General features: G+C 50.6%; 5 protein-coding genes and 1 pseudogene across 5 annotated transcripts; 5 read left to right on the top strand and 1 right to left on the bottom strand.

The window, feature by feature from the left end:
* Nucleotides 1-1,590: 1,590 nt before the first annotated feature.
* On the top strand, nucleotides 1,591-2,052 carry SAPIO_CDS7410 (annotated as a pseudogene; the record flags this gene model as incomplete).
* Nucleotides 2,053-3,569: 1,517 nt separating this feature from the next.
* On the top strand, nucleotides 3,570-6,093 carry SAPIO_CDS7409 (uncharacterized protein; the record flags this gene model as incomplete). Its single annotated transcript, XM_016789281.1, has 10 exons — nucleotides 3,570-3,865; nucleotides 3,921-3,969; nucleotides 4,022-4,302; nucleotides 4,421-4,431; nucleotides 4,630-5,117; nucleotides 5,191-5,291; nucleotides 5,349-5,385; nucleotides 5,455-5,551; nucleotides 5,860-5,916; nucleotides 5,972-6,093. The coding sequence occupies 10 exons, from the start codon at nucleotides 3,570-3,572 to the stop codon at nucleotides 6,091-6,093; spliced, it is 1,539 nt and encodes a 512-aa protein (XP_016641108.1).
* A 2,031-nt stretch (nucleotides 6,094-8,124) lies between these two features.
* Nucleotides 8,125-10,056, top strand: SAPIO_CDS7408 (MFS sugar transporter-like protein; the record flags this gene model as incomplete). The annotated part of the gene is made up of 5 exons (XM_016789280.1): nucleotides 8,125-8,138; nucleotides 8,228-8,476; nucleotides 8,545-9,468; nucleotides 9,550-9,653; nucleotides 9,719-10,056. 5 exons carry the CDS (start codon nucleotides 8,125-8,127, stop codon nucleotides 10,054-10,056), a joined length of 1,629 nt encoding a protein of 542 aa, XP_016641107.1.
* A 303-nt stretch (nucleotides 10,057-10,359) lies between these two features.
* Nucleotides 10,360-11,269, bottom strand: SAPIO_CDS7407 (uncharacterized protein; the record flags this gene model as incomplete). The annotated part of the gene is made up of 2 exons (XM_016789279.1): nucleotides 10,360-10,786; nucleotides 10,929-11,269. 2 exons carry the CDS (start codon nucleotides 11,267-11,269, stop codon nucleotides 10,360-10,362), a joined length of 768 nt encoding a protein of 255 aa, XP_016641106.1.
* A 1,436-nt stretch (nucleotides 11,270-12,705) lies between these two features.
* SAPIO_CDS7406 (uncharacterized protein) lies at nucleotides 12,706-13,656 on the top strand (the record flags this gene model as incomplete). Its single annotated transcript, XM_016789278.1, has 3 exons — nucleotides 12,706-12,929; nucleotides 13,080-13,287; nucleotides 13,378-13,656. The coding sequence occupies 3 exons, from the start codon at nucleotides 12,706-12,708 to the stop codon at nucleotides 13,654-13,656; spliced, it is 711 nt and encodes a 236-aa protein (XP_016641105.1).
* Nucleotides 13,657-14,529: 873 nt separating this feature from the next.
* On the top strand, nucleotides 14,530-17,636 carry SAPIO_CDS7405 (uncharacterized protein; the record flags this gene model as incomplete). Its single annotated transcript, XM_016789277.1, has 4 exons — nucleotides 14,530-14,876; nucleotides 14,950-15,179; nucleotides 15,270-15,441; nucleotides 15,836-17,636. 4 exons carry the CDS (start codon nucleotides 14,530-14,532, stop codon nucleotides 17,634-17,636), a joined length of 2,550 nt encoding a protein of 849 aa, XP_016641104.1.
* Nucleotides 17,637-17,985: the final 349 nt, after the last annotated feature.

Below are 17,985 nucleotides of genomic sequence, written 5' to 3'. Positions count from 1 at the left end.
GACGAAGACGATCACGTAAACGAATCTCATCCGGGAATCACGGATGAAGACTGATTGCCCTCATTTACTGAAATGTGTAGTATCAGTAGCAGCTGGGCTGCTAAATCCTGTCCTTTTTGGTCTTGGACTAATGACCCGGGGGAGGCTCCCAAGCAATCATCCCTTCTGAATCACAATCGGGCAGCATATCCACTTGTTCTCTCTTTACTCTCTGCCTTGGGCTACAGAGGGGAGTGCGGATTCAGGGGATGTGTTCCTAGCAGAGCAATTTGGTGAAGGCGAGTACTTATAACGAAACCTCCAGGGGCGCTCGAGTGGATAGTAAATCGATCGCGAAAGTTTTGTTGTCGACGCTGGCAGGCTTAGTACTAGGTCATAGTAGAATCGAGTACCCCAGTGCAGGGCGCTCGGAGTGGACAGTAATACTACCCTAAAATCTCATAGGAACAGCCTGTAAAGAGTTCTCAATGGAAGATAGGACGAAGTTGCCTTGCGTACGGGCTGGTTGATGAAATGGCTCGAGACCACGTGGGCAATTATCGTATGTAGAGTGGTATTAACTGGAATTCTAGACGAAGTAGCTAGAGCTGGACGATTGGAGGAATATTGTGTAGAGAAGAGTCCTGCTGCCTAATATGCTAGCACGGATGCCGATTACCGCTATTTTCCGACCATATGGTTTAAAGCAACACAGCCATGCTACTCCCATATATAGAAAGGAAGCAACGTCTTACTAGGCAATGGTTAAACGTGGGGAGCTGCCGCAAAGCTCCTGTAAGAATTGACAGACGTCGGATCGGTTTGATACTAATACTCGATGAGCTGCAAAACCTATGAAAAGGAAAATTAGAAAGGATAACCGGAAAAGAAGTTCCTATCCGACGGGCCGAGAAGCTGGTTCTTCTGTCCGATCCGAGAGAGAACCAGCTCGGGAGAAAACTATTTACTCGACCCATTACCAGCCTATCGGGAGATCAACCCAGACATGAGAAAGGGTCAATCTGTTTTACGTTTCTTTCCTCGCAATAACTCCCCGAAGTGACCAAATACGCCAATCCAAACACACTCAGGGGCAACCGGCTTAGAGTCTCGCCGGATCTGCATAAGCGGCGGGCAGCTCTTTCAATAGGTTTATCCATACTTGACTTCACCGAACGACTTTCCAAGCTTCTCCGTCTGAGGCACATGATGGCTCGCCCTCCATGAGGTCGGATACATTCCAGATTCAGCTTGCAGCGCGAATCAGGCACTACCCAACATCCAATGGTTGAATGTTCAACTGTGGTTCTGAGCAGTCGCCGGCTATGAACGAATATCCAGCTTCCATAGAAAAGAGTGACGCGTTCTTGCAAAGGATATCGTCATCTGCAGGAAATGAGTAAGCAATATGTCATTCCGCTTGTTGAATGGCTCGTTTGAAGAGTACGAGGAATACGGGAGTACAGGAATACCAGTCCTCGGGTTTGACATGTTATAAATAGTTCTACCGGAGCCCGAGGAGGTTGTCATCTCAAGCACGGTTTTTTAATAGACTAGGTTTTACCAACCATCTCACTCTTCTACCCAGCAGCCTATCACACACAGCTCGAAATGAAGCCATCTCTGGTCGGCATCTCACTTTGCCTCCTCCATGGCCTCGGCAAGGCTGCACCCACCGCGAATACTGAACTCGACGGACAAAATTGGAACTCCAAAGGGAACCAGAACTTGGCGATCGCTGGACAGCATGAAAATCGGCGAGATAGTCACAATAACGGAGAGAGAAAAGCTAGGGGCCATTTTGAAGGGGGTAGCATCGGCACGGATGGGACACGGGTGACCGGCGTTGAACCCGATGGCACTCGGGTCACTAAGCGGGACCCAGGAGCGTGGGATCCTAACAGCGCCGGCACCGATGGCGCAGCGGACCCGCCGTTGGATCCGGATGGCACCCGGGTCACTAAGCGGGACTCAGGCAAGCGTGGGTCGGAACCTTACAGTGTCGACGAGAATGCGGCGGACCCGCCATCGAATCCAGACGGGACCCGGGTTACTAGGAGGGAGGTTGATTGAGAATGGTAAGAAGCAATAACACGAGCTCTGTAGAGCAACTGATTCTGATACTTGACAGTGTCGAGACTCGAGAGCACGTATGGGCCTGCCTCCCAGGGCAGGTCTTATCGGAATCGAAGGCTTTATGTTAAGACTGGAGACGTCACAAGCCTAGCCTACCAACTCCAGGACTATCCTTGTGAATTATATGGAAATGTTAAAGGGGGGTGAATTACCCGAAAGCTTGATGAACTATTGTCTTGTCCGGAGAAACTAACCGACCATCTTCTGTCGCTCTCTCGCCGATTGTAATTGAGCTAGTATAAGTTTCCTATTTGTTCTGCATCAACAAACTATATAAAATATATGTTAGTCAGTATTAATGCGAGTTCCTTGAATCTGTTGAGAAGTAGAATTCCCTTTCGAATGCAACAGGAGTCATTGTCGAGGTGAAGATCTCGTTCTTAGGGCTGATCTAGACACTAAGCCACTTACGTAATGTGGGGCATTCTCTCTTGATACAGCACAGCAACTCCACATGCAACATTCATCTCGAATAGAAGGTGATTTCCTATATTCTTAGATAGATTCTAACATGATACTGGAAATTAAGTGGATATCGTCGTATGGAGATCTTGATAGAAGCTCTATGAGGCACAATTTTTGGGAGAAAAGTTGGAGCCTCAGCTCCAATTAGGAGCCGCGCATTAGCGAAGCTTCGATAGCCCGAGTATGTTGAATGTGGGGTCGCAAACGTGACAATTTGCCCCAACGTCACTTCTCTTTTCCCCTCATATATGAGCCATCTTCTCAACCAGCACCTCGCATTCAACACCACCAATTAAGTTTTCTAGAGCACCGCGCCCTTGGATATTGCTATTTTGTCAATTCCAACTGCTCATACTTTAACACCATGGCTTGCATCACTGTTGCCGCTGCAACTCTCCCGAGTGTCCCACTGGACTTCGCCGGGAACCGAGATCGGATCCTTCAGTCGATAAAGATCGCCAAGGAAAAGGGTGCAACTATCCGAACGGGTCCCGAGGTGTGCTTTGAATCTCTTATTTTCATTGAGTAGGGACTAACGTGCCGAAGCTTGAAATTCCCGGATATGGATGTCTGGACCATCATCTAGGTATGTCCATGTTGAGCCACTTTTTCTGGCCATGTCCGCTGATAACCTGAGCAGAAGGTGATACCTTTCTTCACAGCTGGGAGGTTCTGGCCGAAATTATCTCAAATCCTGTTTGTGAGGGCATGCTCGTGGATCTAGGTATGGGAGTTCGGCATCGCAATGTTAGATACAACTGCCGAGTTCTTTGCACATACAAACGGGTTCTTTTCATTCGGTATGTTTTCGTCCAAAATTTATGGAATCCAGCACTGGAGCTCGGTTATCCCCGAGGGAATCAACATCAGCATTTTTGTCGTGTATACGATCTGGTTGTTGATTCTCTGCTGTCTATAGCCCTAAGATGTCCCTTGCGAACGATGGCTTATATCGTGAAGCCCGACATTTTACTGCCTGGCCCAAAAAGATGCAAACGGAACCCTACTACCTGGAGTCTATTATCGAGCGAATTACTGGTCAGCATACTGTCCCTTTCGGCGACGCAATCCTCTCCACGCTTGATACCGCCATCGGATGTGAAACTTGCGAGGAGCTCTTTACCCCTTCAAATCCCTCGACCTATATGGGTCTAAATGGCTGTGAAATCATCCTCAACAGCAGCGCTTCTCACGCCGAGCTTCGAAAGCTGAGGACTAGGCTCGATCTTATTGCCAACTCTACGAGGAAGTTGGGAGGTATTTACGTTTATGCCAATGCTACCGGGTACGGAGAGTTATTCTATCATTACGTTGTACTATTTCTAACGCCACACCCGTAGTGTCGATGGCGAGGCTCGCATGATGTTTGACGGCTCCTCGATGATCCTAGTAGGCTTCATCCCGATCTTTTATGTTGCCAGTTTTCTAATTTCCTTTCCAGGTCAATGGTAGAGTCTTAGAGCAGGGATCTCAGTTTTCCTTGAATCCCGTTGAAGTCACAGTAGCGACAATTGATATTGAACAAGTTCGGAGCTTCCGCTCCAGCATCTCGAGAAACGTCCAAGGGGCTGCTCAGCCGGACTACCCCCGAGTTGAATTTCCCATACGACTATCCCGACCGGCCGACGAAGTGTACTTTTCCGACGTGTTGAAGATGTCCAAGGACAAGGAACTCCGAATCCTTGACCCCATGGAGGAGATTTGGCTGAGTACTTCAGTATAGTATGTATCGAGTGAAAGCCTAGTGTCGCCATTCTCTTTGTCTTAAGGCGTCGATGAGTTTCTGTTCTCAAATCTTCGTTACGTTACATCTAAAGCGAGGGCTAACTTATCTACACAGTCTCTGGCAATGTGAGTGTTTGAGACTATTACGAGGCGACTATCTGTCGAGGTATCCGCTTCGAAGTGAATTGCTGGGTTGTAAACTAAACTCGATGGTCATTTAGATCTTGTTCGAACAAACGCTGGGGGGTTCTTCCTCAGTCTTTCTGGAGGTAATTCACTGTCGCTCCGAATTGTGCATCTGAAATTTGATCTGACCATCCCTAGGCTTGGATAGCTCAACAGTCGCGCTCTTCGTTTACGGAATGGCCAGGCTCGTCATGCATTCCATCGCAGCAGGAGAGACCACAACTCTCTCAGACCTCAGGCGCGTCACTGGCATAAAGGACTTCTCACCCAAGAAACCCGAAGAGATTGTCAACCTCCTACTCACAACCTGCTATATGGGAACTGTAAACTCCTCCGAAGACACCAAGTCACGGGCTAAGAAGCTGTCCGAGAAGCTAGGCGGTCATCACTTGGATATTTCCATCGACAATGCCGTTGGTGCCCACAACGATCTTATCAAAACGGCCTTGAATTTTACGCCGCGGTATAGCGTCCATGGCGGTAGCCGTGCAGAAAACCTAGCGTTGCAGAACATCCAGGCTAGAAATCGTATGGTGGTCCAGTACTCGCTTGCACAACTAGCGACGACGGCCCGGAACCTGCCCAGGGCTGGTACACCACTACTTGTGCTATCAAGCGGTAACGTGGTAAGTTCTACTCAGTACATGCGCCGACTGAGTTTTCCATGAGTTTCCTCGGAGCGCATACTTACTTCTCTAGGATGAAAACCTTCGCGGATACTACACGAAGTACGATGCCTCGAGCGGTGATCTAGCGCCATTGGGCAGCATCTCCAAGACTGATGCCCGTCGTTTCCAGAGGTTAGTCGCGGGCGCTGAAGAACGAGGCTTAATCGATACTAACAATGATTACTCTAGCTGGGCACGCGATGAGTGGGATCTCCCAATCATGACTGTAAGCTGCTACCCTCCTTGATCTCCAACCCCAACGCCTTCTACAAAGACATTGGCTAATATAAAGCAGGACTTCCTCGAGGCAACGCCCACCGCCGAGCTCCTTCCTCTCGAGGCAGGTGTACAAGACGACGAGTCTGAGAACGAGATGGGCATGACCTATGAGGGTAAGTATTATTTCCCGTGCAGACAGAATCACTGTTGTTATGCATCACGGCACTGACATTGGCGGATAGAACTCTCCGTGTTTGGAATCCTGCGCAAAGTGGATAAGCTTGGCCCTTGGTCCATGTACCAACGGCTGCTCACACAATGGGGCGACCGCCCTGGCATGACGCCGCGAAAAGTTGCGGAGAAGGTTATGCGATTCTTTAGATTTTATGGCAAGTCAAGAATTCTTCCGTTTCCACCTTGATCCCCATTCCCAAGCTACCAGGAACCGGAAGCTAGGTTCTAACTATGATATACCCTACAGCGATCAATCGTCACAAGGCCACCATCATCACTCCCTCGATTCACTTGTCCGGATACAGTAGGTGTTAACGTAGATTCTGACAGGTCACGGACATGGCTAACGCTTTCGGTAGATCCCGATGACAACAGGCACGACCTGCGGCCGTTCCTGTACGTCGTAGACTTCCCGTGGCAATTCAACAAGATCAAGGCACATGTGGAGAAGTTAGAAGCACGGCTCCAGAAGCGTGCCTAAGCAGCGGCCAAGCCGGGGTGGGGGCAATGCTCCTTTTTTTTAGATTCTCGAGGGTCAGCCCGAGGAGTTATAGGCTGGTAGACAAAATAGAGTGAGATAAGGAAGAGAGGAAAAGGAAGAAGAAGAAGGAAAAAAGTTCAAAAACAGTAAGAAAAAGGAAGGATTAGAAAAAGAAAGGGAAGAAAAGGGAAATGGGCTCTGTTGGATTCCTCCCTGTCTATTCCTGCACCTAACCCCTCTCTTTCTTTGAGACAAGGACAGGTGGCTGGTGGATATCTATTTAACCCTGAAATATACCTGGATATTCCACTTTAAATCGAGGAAAGTCGAGAATAATGAGAGAAATTACTCGGGCGAAGAAAACTCGAGTCTCTCGGTCAAAAGGTCCCGCGCCAGACCTGCTCTGTGACAGTTTGGCCGAGAGAGACCGACGCCACGTCGTGACTCCACCGATCAAAATTTTCTCGGTGATTGATCTCATCGTTATGGGGTTGATCCTTTGCTCTTTGATCGAATTAATGGAAGCCGTTTTTATGACAATCATTCAGTATTTTCATGTCCAGGCTGTTGTTCGTGCAAACGCCAAGTCCTCGGCTCGTTCTCTTTCCCTGTTGTTCTCGTCAACGTCTTGAGGCTCAAACAACACTGGGGTTGAGCTCTATCGGGGCTACGTCGGTAGTTGGCTTACAGTGGTTCGGAAGAAAAAGAGCCGCCCGACATGGCCCTATAGGGCAGTGGGGGCAGCTCAAGCTTCCCGGTGGGGAACGCCACACAACAATCGATTGATCAATGGATCAAATTTGATTGATCAATCCATTTTTTTTCCATTTTCCAGATTCTTCTGGCAGGCGATGTGGTGTCGCACGATGGTTTTGGAGAAACGCAATCTACTCGGGCCTTTTTTGGAGCAGAGGGAGGTAGGTACTCCCAGCAACACACCGCGTCGATGACCAACCGAACAAGCGACATCAAATCCGAGATCACTACTTCATCGAACTTGGAGGCTGCCAAAGACGAATTAATTCAACGGAGGCGCGAAACATTTCCAGATGCGGTCTAAAGGGAAGAACGTAAAGGGCCAGAGACTCGGGCTGATCTCCGGTGGCAATTCTAATCCCCGGTAATCAATCGGTCAGCTTTGATCAATCAGGCTACTGGAGTTTGAGTTGAAAAATCTCGTGGTACAGTAAAGATCTTCAAATCAATTAAAAACAAACATCGATGTAAACGTACGAAGTACACGAGGACTCTCCAGCCTCGGCCTCGGACCACTCTCCGGCTGACAGCATGATTACCTCGTACAATGTAAAGTCGCCCCAGTTCCCAGGACAAGCAGACACTAAACTCTTGACACGACATCAACAGAACTCGCTCCCACAACCGGAGATTGACGTCACTGGCCACCTACGCGACCGAATTCGCCGAAAGTTTAGCTAGCCGGCCTGCCGATACGCTCACAGTTCCTCACTAACACTGATCCGGCAGCCCGGACTACCCCATTTGACATCTCCACATTCAAAGAAGGAGAAGGAGAAAGAAGAAAAAGAAAACGGACTACGAAGTAAGACACAACATTAAGTGCCTCGTAGTAAATGCTTGATTCAGAGAAAAGTCAGCTCGCAACCCCCACATGGGCTCGCGGAGGGTCCTAACAGAGACACATGACCCCGTGGGTCCCCCGAAGTCTCGGTGGAGACGATCGTGGCTCTCTTTTCCACTCCGACTAACAAGATCGGCCCTTTTCAACGAAGTGGACTCGCCATTGGCCCTCCCTCCTTTCTTCGGATTGCCTCTGCTTCCAGCCGGTTTTCACGCCTTCCCCAGGAGATTACATCACGATCTGTGGGGGAGGCCACTGACATCACGGAGCATGGCGGAAATAGAGGACGAAATTCTTTATCCGTTACCCCAGGATTCTGGAAACCCCGGCGGGTTATTAAACTCGGCGCTGCCCCCGGATGCTGTCGCGTGTTGATATCCTTCCAGGTTCACCACCTGTTTTCTCTTCTGTTATACAAGTCTCTTTTCACAATGCTTGGGCAAAGGTAGGCACTTTGACGGATCTTCTTATCAGATCTTCTTCGCTGGTGTTGCCTTTTCTTAACAGGTTGCTTTACTAACATGGATGTTGCAGAAAAATCCGCATCAATGGCGCCTATTGCGGCATGGAGGCTATCCTCCTGGGAATCATCTCCTCGGTCGGAGGCTTCCTCTTCGGCTACGATACCGGCCAGATATCCGGCATACTGCTTTTCAGTGATTTCATTCACCGATTCGGACAGCACCAACCCGATGGCACGAAGGAGTTCAAGCCCATCATCGAGTCGCTCGTCGTCTCCCTCATGAGCATTGGCACCTTGGTCGGATCTCTCACCTCATCTTAGTACGTACACTTTAAGCCGGCAAGTATGTTCCATATTTTTCTTTTCCAAATAGCTAACTCCATTCTAGTACCGCCGACTGGTTCGGTCGTCGAAAGAGCCTGAGCTTTGGCGTCATCATCTTCCTCATCGGCTCCGTCATCCAAATAACCGCCATGGAGAGCTGGGTCCACATCATGATGGGCCGTTTCGTCACCGGTTTAGGCATCGGCAACCTCTCCGTCGGCGTCCCCATGTTCCAATCCGAGTGCGCGCCGCGCCAGATCCGCGGTGCCGTCGTTGCCTCCTACCAGCTCATGATCACCCTCGGCATCCTCGTCTCCAACTGCGTTAACTATGGCATGCGCGAGATTCAAGACTCTTCTGCGTCATGGCGCGTTGTCATCGGCCTTGGCATGGTCTTCTCCCTTCCTCTCGGTATCGGAATCCTCGCCGTGCCCGAGTCACCTAGATGGCTTGCCGCTCGGTCGGACTGGGATGCCGCGCGCATGTCTCTGGCTAGGCTCCGGGGTCTGAAGTATGACCCGCACAATGAACTCGTCGAGGCGGACTTCATCGAAATGCGGGACATTCTCGAGAAGGAAAAGGCCGTCGGTGTTGGTGGGTGGAAGGAGTGCGTCATCCCGAGGGCGAACGGTATCCCGAAGCAGGTGTACCGAACGTTTTTGGGTGTCTCGTTGCACTTCTTGCAGCAGTGGACTGGCGTCAACTACTTCTTTTACTACGGCGCGACCATCTTCCAGTCGGCCGGCATCGATGACCCCATCCGGACGCAGCTCATCCTCGGAGCCATCAACGTCGGCATGACCTTCTTCGGGCTGTACGTTGTCGAGAAATTCGGACGGCGGTGGCCGTTGTTCATCGGTGCTATCTGGCAGGCCGTGTGGTTGACCATCTTTGCGTCCATGGGTACTGCACTCAACCCCGAGAATAACTCGGCGTCGGGCATTGTCATGATTGTTTCCGCCTCTATGTTCATTGCCTCTTTCGCTTCGTAAGTTCCTTTTTGCTGCGGAACCACATGTATGGTATTGAAGGACTTCCATTGCTAACGTTCCATCCTTTTTTTTCCTAGCACCTGGGGTCCCATCTGCTGGGTCGTCATCGGCGAGACTTTCCCCCTTCGAACTCGTGCAAAGCAGGCGTCCCTGGCGACATCCTTCAATTGGCTTGGAAACTGTACGTCCACCAACCTCCCTCAAACAATCCCGAAGTTCATTTCAAAACTAACAAAGCCCTGGCAGTCATGATCTCATTCCTCACCCCTCTCGCCACCGATGGCATCTCCTACGCCTACGGATACGTCTTCGTCGGCATGAACCTAGTCGGCGCCCTCGTCGTCTGGTTCTTCCTCTACGAGTCTGTCAGTCTCAGCCTCGAGAACGTCGACCTCATGCACAGTCAGCCTGGCGTCAAGCCTTGGAAGTCGCGAAGTTGGGTTCCCCCGGGCTACGTCACTCGCCTTCTCAAGGAGGACGAGTCCGAAACGGGAGGGGCGAGGAGTGGTTCGGAAAATGGAATTCTTGAGGCGCAGGATAAGACGAGGTCTAGCGATGTGCCGGGCGTTGAATATAAGGCGTAGTTTCGGAGGACGGGGGGGAAGGGTTAGGTTGTATTGGTGGTGTCCGTTGTCCTTTGAAGAAGGGAAAAGTGATGGTGGGCTGTTGTTTGTTGCATATTGGCGATGCATTGCGGTTCTTCTTACCAGTATGAGTTGTACGATTTCGTAGATGACTTAATGACTTCAGCGATTTGCTTCCAAAAGGACCAAGTGCGGCCATCCATGATGAGATGGGCTAACAGGTAGTGCAACAAATGGGTATCAAAAACATTTGTAAAAAGTACAGAAAATACATTCCCCATATCCCCGAGAAGAACCACCCCTCTACCCCTTCGAATAAGGCGGCGGTCTCTCCTCTCCCTGCTGCGGTGGCAAGCTCCCCAACAACATAGCCTCCTGCTGCGGCGTCTCCTGCCCACCCTCACTCGCTTGCCCTTGCTTCCCCTTGACGCGAATGAACCAGACAACCGCGATCAAGATGGCAACCGCACCCACGCCGACGCCGACTCCGATGCCGACTTTCGCACCGGTGCTAAGGCCTTTTCGGACGGGCGGCAGGTTGAAGGAGTCGGTGGGGATGGGGACGACGGAGGAGTCGGTCGCCTTGAAGCGGATTTGAATCGGGGTTGCGATGACGGAGCGAATTGTCGCGGAGAAGGTTTCGGTTTTGTAGGCGTATTCGGTTTCGACGGGGGTGTTTAAGAGGGAACTGCATTCTGCGTAGTCGACGACGGTTGGACAGTCAAAGTTGCTGGGTGGAGGTGTTAGTCCGGAGTCTTTTCTCTGCTTACATTGGATCATTGTCCAGAAGAGACCAAGGAGTGCGGTCCGGGGAAAAAGCAGCGGGTATTGATTTGAGTTGAGAATAAAAGTATAAATACCTCGGACAGCACAGATTCGTCGTCTCCTCTCGCTGCCTCGTAGTCGGGAGTGTGCAGGCCTGATATCCAGACGGGCAAACACCCGGGCTAAAGTAGCGGTTCGAGGCCCAACCTTTGGGACAGCACTCATCGCCAGCAGGACCTTGGCAGCCGACCTCGAGAGAGGGATACCTTCCCGAGGACGCGGAGGTGCGAATGTCCATGCATGATGACGGCGGCGTGAAAGTGGTCGTCAGGGGTCCAGTGTATGTCCTCCGAGTGTCGGAGGAAATCTCGGTGGCCTTTTTAGCGGCTGTTGAAGAGAGGAGGAGGAAGGAGATGGCAACATGTAGGAGAGGTTGTAAGGGGGCCATTTTGGTGTTGTTCTGTTGGCCGAGTCGACGCGCATCAATTGATCTCAAATTCAGGTCTACGATAAAAAGGGGGGACTCGCTAATTCTTATCTGATTTCCTGCCAAGAAAAATATCGATTGGGATCCTAATATCTTCGTACAGCCCTACATGTCAGAATCGGAGGAACGCTCGTCCAGACCCAGACGCAGAGGGGAAATGACAAGGATCGGCCCTGTCGCGACGTTGCAATCGGGGCTCAGTATTCTTCACAAAAATCCAATTACCAAGGCGAAGTTCTTCATGCTGCAAGGGTAATTTTAATAGCGTAATTACACTCCTTGGACACCAGCGCAGTGTCAGTGCGGTTGACGAATTCAGCCCCATTGCGCCTTAATCCACTTTAATCGGGCAGTTAAGACATCAGCGGATCCATGGCGCAACGGTAGCGCGTCTGATTCCAGCAAAAGTTGGAGTGTCCAATCTCCTGCGGAGGTTCCAGAAGGTTGAGCGTTCAAATCGCTCTGGGTTCACAAATCTTTTTTTTTTCTTCTTCTTTTCTTTCCTTCTTCCCGCCTCATATTCACAGAAGCCCTTCTCAGAAATAATCCCTACTGGGATCATTTGATTGACCCGAGAAACCCAAACCACACCTGGGTTATTGTCTTAAACTTCACTTAGACGAACCGAGCAAGTTAACAGAATCAAGTGTTCAATTTTATTCACGAAGCAAAAGCTGCCAATGCCTGGATGCCTCCATATATTATGACGTTGATAAAGGACATTGCCGAAGACTGCACCTGGCTTCATGGAATTTGAGCGGCCCAGAACTCAGCTCGTCCCCCATCAATTCTCGAATTTACCTGAGCTCCCTCTACATAGGGGGTTCAACGCTCCATGGGTTCATCATGGTTCAATCCGACGTGGTCCAACTCCATCCACGACGGAAAGTCTGCCAGCCGCTGTAACTTGAAAAGGAATTGAACTAGATATCAATTGATAGATGAAGGATTTCGATTTTATTTGGGAACGAGCTGCCTCGATAAAGTATCTGAACGAACGACTCAAGAATCAGTTCAAATGCAATGTGGCGAGCAACCACCACCAATCTTCGAAAGGCGGGAGATTGCGAGACCAGGTCCTCCGGAGTTTACAATCCCGGTGGCGGTGGTGGTGGCATTTTGCTATTACTCATGTTGATTGCGTGTGGTATCGTTGCCGTCCAAATACGAAGGAGGAACATACAAAGGTATCATTTGCATAAATACCCCAAGCCGTTCATGATCTGTGCCACCCTTCGAAGCGGGGGGAGGCAGAACCACGCCGGATCATATTCTTGTTCCCACCACTGTCGTTCCCCCGACTGCGAACTGCGCGGTCATGCTGTCGACTCATCGACCCCAAGACATCTAGATAATAGGGCCCTATCTACAAAGGCAGCGCCTAGCGCTTTAAAACAATGAAAATCGTCGTTGGTGGCGCCAGCGGCTTTGTCGGCACCGAGGTCTTGCGCCAGAGCCTGGCCAGGCCCGAGATCACCTCCGTCGTCGCTCTAAGCCGAAGACCCATCACTGTCCCCGAAGGCTCGGATGCCTCGAAATTCAAGAATCTAGTTCTCAAGGATTTTGGAAACTATTCCGAAGAAGACAAGAAGGAGCTGGCTGGTGCGAGTGGGTGCATCTGGTAAGTCCAGCAGCGCGCAGCGGAGCAACGGGCTCATTCCTTACCACGATCGAACTGGTGGCGAGCGAGGCACCCGGCATATTTTCCATGATGGGCCTCAAAATATGGAGCAACCCAACGTCTAATCCACATTCTTACCCTTGACCACAGGACCATCGGTCTTGTCCCCAACAAGCTTCTCGGCCACAGCAAGGCGGACGCTCGGCGAATTTGTCTCGATTACACCGTGAGCGGCATCAAGGCAATTCATGAAGCTGGTCCGGCAAAACCCTTCCGCTTCGTCTACGTCAGTGGCGCTCCGATTTCGCGAGACCCAAACAAATGGCAACCTTTCATGGGAGATTATTTTCGACTGAGGGTAAGATTGGATAACCCGCTTTCCCCAATAGTTTTACTCCTCAATACTTCAAAAGGTCTTTCCAAGTTATCTGACGATGGAATCAAATAGGGAGAGGTTGAGAGAGCTGTAATCAAGTACGCCGCCGACAGCAACGGCGAGGTCGAGGCTACCGTAGTTAAGCCGTCGTACATTGGTCCGACTCACGCGAGTGTCATCAAGTCCATCATGAACGTGTTTGGGACTCTCCATCTGGCCAAGACCGTTGGCGTCGACGAGATCGCCGCGACGATGCTGAGCCAGATCATAGATGGGATTGAGAAAGATCCGTTGGAGAACGAGGATCTTGTTAGAATTGGGCGAAAAACTCTGGGCGAGTGGAAGAAATAAGCCAAACGGTGCGGGATGTTTGTATGCTTTTTGAGTGATGCGTCGTAATGTCTGTTCTGGTCTTGTAACGTCTATTTCTGAGACAGTCTGCTTCGGTCTGTCTCAATACCAGCGAACTCTACAAGGTACCTTGGTTGGAGTGAGTTAGGTATAGCTTCTTACCCATAATTAATCGATGAATGAGGTGCGGTGTTACTGCAAACGATGATTAGAGTTGAGACATGGCGCTGGCTTCGAGCAGTTGTCCTCTTAGGCTCAAAGGCTCCTTTCATTGGCATCATTGAGGCATCTGGACCCATTCAGTCAACGTGGCCCAAATCTCCGCGGCAGTCTCTAAACTGCCCTAGACATCATCCACCGACTCTGTAGATCACTTGTCCTCCCTCCCCCTCACTCTCCAACTTAGATCGACACACGTGCATCGACGCAGGTATGCACGAACTATGTCTCCGGCACCGAAGCCGAGTCTAAGTCGCCCTCTTCATGATGAGTTGACCCAATGAATACGATCCTTGCCCAACTCTTAACGCCGCTATGCGGGTTTCAGCTTAGCCAGAGCACTCTCTTACGCATACCAATGCGTGCTTTTTCCAATATTGTCCGCGAAAAGTGGGGGAACGACGTTACTCCATTCAAACTCGTGTGGAAAAAGCACATTGGCTTCACCCAAACAGACCAGGTCATCTACAGAGCTTCCAGATAAATACCAAGCATTGACGAGGCCTGCCTCGCTGGCTACGTTTCCTATAAATCCGCTACCAGTAATTTTTCCTTTATTTAGAGGGCGTCCCCGTCTGAAGTCTTATCAATACACTTTCCAAATCGCTGTTCTCATCTACTTACACTCTTAGTCTTCCTTTGGCCACCCAAGCAATGCCTCTCACCGGAAAAGTAGCTCTCATCACCGGCGGCACGAAGAACCTCGGTGCCGAAATCGCCCGCCAGCTTGCTGGCCAGGGAGCTCACCTCGCCCTACACTACAACAGCCAAGGTTCTAAGATCGACGGCGACAAGCTGAAAGCCGAGCTTCAAAAGTCGTCTCCCAAGTCCAAGGTCGCTCTGTACCAGGGCGACCTGACGACGAAGGCGGCCGTCGATGGCTTGTTCGCGGCTGTGCTGAAAGACTTCGGGGGGTTGGATATCGTCGTTAACACTGTGGGCAAGGTCTTGAAGAAGCCTATTACGGAGATTTCCGAGGCCGAGTACGATGAGATGTTTGCGTAAGTTTCATGCCGTTCCCGGAGTCGTTATGGACAATGATGTTAATTTTTGGTGTGCCCGGTGGAATTTTAGGGTCAATTCCAAGGCTGCGTTCTTCATTCTCCAAGCCGGAGCCAAGAACGTCTCGGATGGTGGCAAGTTGATCACCATTGTTACTTCGCTCTTGGCTGCCTTTACCGGATTTTACACATCCTATGCCGGTTCGAAAGCCCCTGTCGAACATTTTACAAGGGGAGTCGCCAAGGAGCTTCAAAGCCGCAAAATCAGCGTGAATGCCATTGCCCCCGGTCCTATGGACACTCGTAAGCGCTTTAGTCCTTTTGCTCTTTGTTTCTCATGCCATTTAATTCACCACCGTTGGCCGGTTAGACTAACATTCTCGGACACTTAAGCATTCTTCTATCCCCAAGAATCGGAGGAAGCCGTAGCGTACCACAAGAGCCAGGGGATGGGAGGCCGCTTGACGGAGGTTGAAGACATTGCTCCTATTGTCAAGTTCTTGTGTACCGAGGGCCAGTGGATAACTGGTCAGACAATCTTTGCCAATGGTGGATACACCACCCGGTAAGGGGTTGGGAGGGTGAGGGCTTCCACGAGAAGGTATTGATCGAGCCTACTTGCATCTTGGTCGGAGCTGTTGGACTTCTACTTGATGTAAACTGGAACATGTTGATCAAGAAATAAACCGCGAAGTCCAGAACATAGGCCATAAACAGACACAATTCATAAATTCATGAATCCTTGATGGGTGAATCGATTGTTCAATTCTTAAGTATCGAGTCGATTTCTGCATTCCAGCCCAGTTGCCATTCCCCGCCTGCATTACAATCCTTCCACAGTCCCGGGCAAAAGAGGATCTCACGATGGATATTTCTATTGTCACGTCACCCTAGCAAGATGTGCTCTAAAAGTAAGCCGCTTCCTACACTCAATCTCACCTCTTAGGTTGCAAATCTAGGTCAACAGGACTATCAACACCAACGAGATTCTCGCACCACCCCAAAACCAAGAGCCAGACGCGCCTGAATATCAAAACAATAGAAGACCGAAGGATGACACTGAAGCGCAAAGCCTCTATTTCTACAACAGATGTGAGCGCGAGTCCTCTTCCTCCATCAAAAAGAGTCCGAGCGGAAGGCCAAGACATGGAGAGCGGACACAACTCGAGAAGACAGGAAGATGCCGAGAGTTCAAACAGCTTTGGTCAACCATACAGCGTAGTATTCAGCGCTGTGATCAAAGGTGGTGGTGTGGAAACCCGGCCGGATGGATCCTCAGCATCAAAAGATGGCGAAAAAGAAGAAGAGGAGGAGAGGGAAGAAGAAGATGAAGATGAAGAGGAAGAAGAAGAGGAAGAAGAAGAGGAAGAAGAAGAGGAAGAAGAAGAGGAAGAAGAAGACATAAATCCGTGGGCAGATGAATTCCCAGAAGGGCAAGGAGTATGGGAGCAAAAACAGAAAGAAAGAGAAGAGGAAGAGGCAGCAGCAAGGAAGGAAGAGGAGGAGTCGGAAGAAGAAGAAGAGGAAGAGGAAGAGGAAGAAGAGGATAGCGATGATGATGACGGGGAGGAAAGACCTACCATCGCACCATGGATACAAAGAGTCTTGGATAGCACCCCCTCTCCCGAATCTGAGTGGGCACAGGAAGGCCCATCAGAGCCAGAATCAGAATCGGAATCGGAAGCAGAATCGGAAGCAGAATCGGACGTAGAACTCGAATCGGAAGACAACAGACTGCCGAGCGATTCGGACTCCAATTTTACATCTGACTCTGGAGACGACAAACCAAACACAGGCTTTTACGGAGAGCTCGTCGACTTCGGCTTCCTCCTCGGCGTTGCCCGGAAAAGAAAGCTCATCGTCTGCGAGAGGCTCAAATCGGGCGGATATCCCGCCAAGCAAGGCTGGCAGATTGTCGACTGGCTACAGCAGAGAGGCAACATCAGGAAGCTGCATTACGGGATCAAGTTCGTCAGCCCGCCGCGAAGCCCGCCGGGACGGAACAAACAGGAGCGGGAGATAAGAGACGAAGGACAATGGGCGCCAGCAGTCCTCGACAGGATCGCCAATGCGACAAACAGGAATAGGTTTTACCATACGTTGAAGACGCGCCTGGCGCAGTCGAATTCAGTGACCTGGGCGTGGATCATTAACATTATGTCCCGCGAGGCGGTGACGCTGGAGGTGTACGGCCCGCCGAAACAAGACTTTATTCGCGACGTGGAGTATCACTACTTCGATAAAGTTGACCCAGAGGACGGCTGGGGCATGATGACAACTAGACCGGCTCGGCTCCGCAGGTACCTGCATGAAGAGATAATGGAGATGAAGAACTTCCTCGAGCTGCAGATAAGCGTCTTCTCCGCCATTACTTTAGTCCCAGGTAGTGATAGATTCCAACTCTTGGACGTGGCACCTCTTGAGGGTCTACACCGTCTCTACGTCAACACTTGGGATAACGATAGCCATTTATTCGAGCCAATCGAAGCTGGCGATGGGGTCATTGGCTACGCGGGACAGGTTCTCACTCCCATTGGCAGTCCACCCCCGACCGATATCCGATGGCCCCCGAAGTTCCTGGACTTAGACCTCGCTTCGGAAGACGAAAGTGATTTGAGTTACGCCACGGGTTCTGAGTCTGATGACACGGAAGGTACCTCCACGGGGCCGACTCCCGACTCGCCCGATGCGGGAAATACGGATGACAGTTTGATGCGATCGGCTCGGCCTGACGAGTCCGATTCGGACATGAGCGGATAGTATCGCTTAAGACCCTTTGAGAAAAGTATCCAACCCACGGTGATTCCTGGTGTGGGTAGTTAGCCCAGGGAAAGCACCGGTCCCTAATTTCCGTTACGCCCAGTCCTTGAACACCTGTTCTCCTGTGAGGCCTCCCAGTACCCACCATATCAAGAACTCGCCACACCCGACACCAAATCAACAAGTTAACCGATACAGAGGCAAAAGGGATACATAACATAGAGACAGCCATTTTAGCCCACAGGATCCCAGGGGAAGTAACAACACGCGCTCCATTGAGCCCGCGTCTTCACTCTCGGTATTCCCAGTCCCCCATGTCTTGCAATTGGGCTGCGGGGAGAATATGGAA

This window comes from Scedosporium apiospermum (assembly GCF_000732125.1).
Source record: "Scedosporium apiospermum strain IHEM 14462 chromosome Unknown SEQ_SAPIO_0110, whole genome shotgun sequence".
NCBI lineage: Eukaryota > Fungi > Ascomycota > Sordariomycetes > Microascales > Microascaceae > Scedosporium > Scedosporium apiospermum.
Note: the sequence above shows the minus strand (reverse complement) of the source record. Positions and strands in the feature narration are given on the sequence as shown.